This window comes from Octopus sinensis, linkage group LG24, assembly GCF_006345805.1.
Source record: "Octopus sinensis linkage group LG24, ASM634580v1, whole genome shotgun sequence".
Classification (NCBI taxonomy): Eukaryota; Metazoa; Mollusca; class Cephalopoda; order Octopoda; family Octopodidae; genus Octopus; species Octopus sinensis.
In genome coordinates, this window is record NC_043020.1 from 5,632,166 (window position 1) to 5,637,305 (window position 5,140).

The following is a 5,140-nucleotide window of genomic DNA, read 5'->3' on the forward strand; positions in this document are numbered from 1 at the left end:
ATCTCCCTCTCTCGAAAAATATGTATGTATGTATGTATGTATGTATGTATGTATGTATGTATGTATGTATGTATGTATGTATGTATGTATGTATGTATATATATATAGGGGAAGAGTTCACGAAAAAAAAAGACGAAGATAGGTGGTGTACAAAACAAACAGATGTATTAGCATATATGTATTAGTATATATATATATATATCTATATGCATATGTATAGGAAAGTATCTTTGTACATCTTTGAACAACCATGGAAAACACCACTTTATACACGCTCCATTATCGCTGTTCGTTCAATCCAATGCACGATATCAATGAAACATTTGAGATAATAATTTTGTTTCCCATAGTTTTCTTCAACCTCCTCACAGTTATTTGTATTTTCAAGTACCCAACATTACGAAATTACACCAATATGTTCGTAGCGAGCCTTGCCTCAGGCGACATTGCATACGGAATGTTAGCCCTGATGCCAGCAGTCACCATCAAATACTCAAATGGTACCTCAAGATCGTTTTGTATTTTAGTATTATCAACAAATTTCTGTTCGGCCTACTTGTCTCTCAGCAATCTAACGTTGCTCTCCATTGAACGGTACATTGCAGTAGTTATGCCATTTAAATATAACATTTACGTGACAAAGCAGACGACCAGCGCCGCCATTTTGCTTGCTTGGTTGGGAAATATATTGGTTACGGTCACCATGTCGTTTTTCATGAAATGGGAAAATGTGACGACCTGTACATTTGAAAACATTTACCCAAAATGGATCAACTCGTTCGTTTTTATTACCGGCTTTCTGTATATTATTATAACTATTTTCTTTTATGTAAAGGTGATGTGGATAGCAAGGAAACAGTTGCGAGCGATTGGCCCCAGTTCAAAAACAAACAATTCAGAAGCAGATGAGATAAACAAGGCAAAGATGATGATGATAATTTTCGGCTTTTTTATATGTTGCTATATTCCTGTTGTGGCTTTGAAAGTCATAGAATATATGTCCAAATCACACAAAAGATTTAAAGTCCTCAAATGTCTCTCAACTTTCTTCATTAAGATCAACTATTTCATTAATTTTTTCGTCTATAATATCTGCAGTAAACAGTTCCGAAAGGCCACCAAACATTTCTTGTGTTGCAACAAACTAAGACTTTCCTCCAACCAACATTGATATCTTTTGTTTTTTACACTGAAATCAAACAACTGGATGACTCGGATTACAAACATGAACATACAAGGTTCTTCACTTGCAAGACGGAGAGGTTTAAACTACAGGAAACTGTTTATGAATTTTCCTAACATCGTGTACCCCATAACTATAGTTTATTGACAAATCACTTGCTACCCCGATTTTAATAATACGTTAATTGTCGCAAAAAAAAATGTTTTAAAGATTTTATTTGAAAACGTATGAAAATTTAACTTTGAAATTATGGAAGACATTTTTGTATTAAGTGTTTCTTTATCTTGCAAAACACCAGTATTTCTTTTCACGATATCCACATCTCAGAACACAACACAACATTACCTCGTGCATCTCTGTACACTTTGGGAGAACATATACACCACGGGATCTAGGAAACTAGCATTATCCCGTTTATGGCTCGGAAAGGACGTTGAACTCGGAAAAGGACGTGTGGTAGAAGCCATAGCCACTCATAATAAAATGCAATACTGGTGGAATGTACCAATGAAGACCTCAATAAAATGTAAGCACATCAAACCTCATATAATGATTTGGGATAGAGAAGAGAAACTGTGCACAGTTGCAGAAATTGGCTGCCCAGCTGATGTTAACATAAAGCTGAAGATCAGTGACAAAGAGAATGCCTACGCTGAACTATTGAGAAATCTGCAGTTACTCTATCTAAACTACAAGTTCAGGTTTATACCTGTAATTATTGGGGCATTGGGATATGTAATACACTGCCTAAATACCAATCTTGAGAAATTTGGCTTCTCAAAACCAGAAAGGAGAAAGCTACTTCGAAGACTACAGATCCAATCCATCACTGGAACTATAAAAATCTTTAAAACTTTCCAGAATTTTATCCTTTAAGTATATATATATATATATAACTATATGCATGAGAATACATACATAAAACATACAAATCTGCACATACACACATACATACATACATACATACATACATACATACATACATACATACATACATACATACACACACACACACACACACACACACACACACACACACACACACACACATACATATATACAAAAATACACTGTTGTTGATGTTGAAATTCCAATACAGAAGCCTTAGATCCAGATTAGAAGCTGGTTCTTTCTCTATTGGTAAGAAATCTTGAAATAAACTGAATAATAACCTACGCAGACGCACGCGCGTGTACACAGACATACATATCTTTATATATAAAAGTGACGCTGTGTGCTGTCTGTCTCTTACAATTTAGATTCCTAACTACTCCCACATTTTGCGGTGCAGTTTAACCAAAACCGGGTATCTTATTGTCGTGATTCATATCGAGCCCTTCTGTGTATTAGCGCGCGTCTACGATGAGTCTACGATTTTAAAAAAATTTACCATCAATTTTTCCCATTTTTAATGCATTTTTGGCATATATAAGGGAAGTAACTCTCTAAAAATGTATTATTAAATCTCAGAACGTAAAAAGCTACAGTAACACCCCCCCCCCTTTGTGTTTAGCCATATTGAGATGGCTATTATACTTTACATCTCTAAAAATGCTTATATAGTTATTTCTCTTACAAACCCGAGCAACGCCGGGCGATACTGCTAGTATAATATAATAAAATTTAAAACCGTTATCATTATTTTCATTCTTATTCTTTTTAACACAGGTTTTGTTGAAATTCTGGAGTGTTGAATGCGCCGCGGGAATGCTGCCTGCAGCCTACGGTACCATGTTGTCCTTTTGAACTATCTAATACTTTCCTGGTGATTCTGGCCGTGCCAAAGAAGCAAACTGTTTTGTTGCAGTTCTACTAGGCACAATATTCTGATTTCCTTGATATTCCTCTTGATGCCTTCTTGTACTTTTCCCCCAAGGACCCAACAATAACAGCACTCTCTCCACATTCTGCACACTCTCCAATTTTTGCATGGTGCACATTCCTGCAATTTTTCCTGTGATCGGTCGTTCGTCTTCGACAAATTATCTGAAGGAACCCTGACGTAGCAAACAACTATCAAAAAAATTTATTTTCTATATTATTACCACCAACATGATAATTATAATAAACTAGTTGGCCCCGTACCGTCAATAATGACGGCTAATTGTAGTATTAAATATATTTAAGGTACAAAATAATTGGATACAAACATTCACATACTTCTCTTGTACACGCATGCGCATAAACATATATGTCCAAGCAGAGTTGAAAGGCTGTTTGATTTTTATTTTTAAGCGTTGAATGTTCAGCATCACACTTTCATTACAGACACACACACACACACACACACAAACAAGCAATTACATGACTCCTTTTTACATACACACAAACACATACTCATGCAGAGTTGAAACACTTCGATGTTTTCCCCCACTGTAGCTTCCACAGAGAGGGGCTAAACACGGAGGGGACAAACAAGGACAGACAAACGGGATAAAGTCGATTACATCGACCCCAGTGTGCAACTGGTACTTAATTTATCGACCCCGAAATTTATCGACCCATTACCAAGTTTGCCATCACCCCTTCCTTCTTTATTCATCTATCACCCCTTCCTTTCTCATTTATATGTTGTGACGGAGAAATACACAAGAGTTTTATTATAGTAGATAAATGTTCATCTTAATAATTAATGTTGGGTTCCAATTAAGTCGTGAATCTAGTAGAAACGTTAGCACACCGGACAAAACGCTTTGCGGCATTTCGTCCGTCTTCACGTTCCGTCGAGATCTTTCATCCTTTCGCGGTCGATAAAACAAGGACCAGTTCAGCAATGGGATCGATGTAATCGCCTTACGTCCTCACTCAGAAATTTGTTTGCCTTATTTCAAAATTTGATAACAATATTGTTCTTTTCTTCACTCATTCTTTTATCAGAAGCATCTTTTCTACTCTAGGAACAAGGCCCGAAATTTTGGGGGAGGAGGCCAGTCGATTAGATGGACTCCAGTACGCAACTGGCACTTAATTTATCGACCCCGAAAGGATGAAAGGCAAATTCGACCTCGGCAGAATTTGAACTCTGAATGTAAAAACAGACGAAATACCACTATGCATTTCGCCCGGCGTGCTAACGTTTCTTATTTCTTTACTACCCACAGGGGCTAAACACAGAGGGGACAAACAAGGACAGACAAACGGATTAAGTCGATTATATCGACCCCAGTGCGTAACTGGTACTTATTTAATCGACTCCGAAAGGATGAAAGGCAAAGTAGACCTCGGCGGAATTTGAACTCAGAACGTAACGACAGACGAAATACCTATTTCTTTACTACCCACAAGGGGCTAAACACAGAGGAGACAAACATGGACAGACAAACGGATTAAGTCAATTATATCGACCCCAGTGCGTAACCGGTACTTAATTTATCGAACCCGAAAGGATGAAAACAAAGTCGACCTCGGCGGAATTTGAACTCAGAACGTAACAGCAGACGAAATGCCTCTAAGCATTTCGCCCAGCGTGCTAACGTTTCTGCCAGCTCGCCACCTTTTATCCGAAGCATCTTGAAGTTTAAACCTTGTCGTTATAATTAGTGGCCGTCGTTATAATTAGTGGCCGACATCATATTTTCGTTATAATTGGAGACTCTGTCATTATAATAGGTAAGCCCCTACTAAAGAATAGCAGCAATCTACCCTCGACTACAAAAATTACACGTCTTCTCAACCACTTACTCCAAAATTATTTATTTCTCGGTAAACTTTTAGCGTGTGGTGGTCGCTAATAAAGACGTCAGCACTTTAATAATTGGACTGAATCATTAATTCAATAACCATGAAATACCTCAGTGCAATAGGAATTACAACCGTGTTTCGTGGTCTGCTACCACAACAGCTCCTTTATAGGATCCAGTTAGCTCAAGACATCATCAGGAGGAACCACATCCGGTTTCGGCCCCTACTCCTCTACCGTTTTGACGTAGCGCCCCCCTCCTTTCGGAGGTGTCTTCA

General features: G+C 37.7%; 1 protein-coding gene across 1 annotated transcript; it reads left to right on the top strand.

Moving 5' to 3' along the window:
• Positions 1–248: 248 nt before the first annotated feature.
• On the top strand, positions 249–2,887 carry LOC118767766 (adenosine receptor A2a-like). The gene is made up of 2 exons (XM_036512885.1): positions 249–1,709; positions 2,852–2,887. The coding sequence occupies exon 1, from the start codon at positions 251–253 to the stop codon at positions 1,169–1,171; it is 921 nt and encodes a 306-aa protein (XP_036368778.1). The 5' UTR covers positions 249–250; the 3' UTR covers positions 1,172–1,709; positions 2,852–2,887.
• The last annotated feature ends 2,253 nt before the right edge of the window (positions 2,888–5,140 follow it).

Coding starts and splice junctions, on each gene's coding strand:
- LOC118767766 (XM_036512885.1), top strand. CDS start 251: ATGGAAAACACCACTTTATACACGCTCCATTATCGCTGTTCGTTCAAT.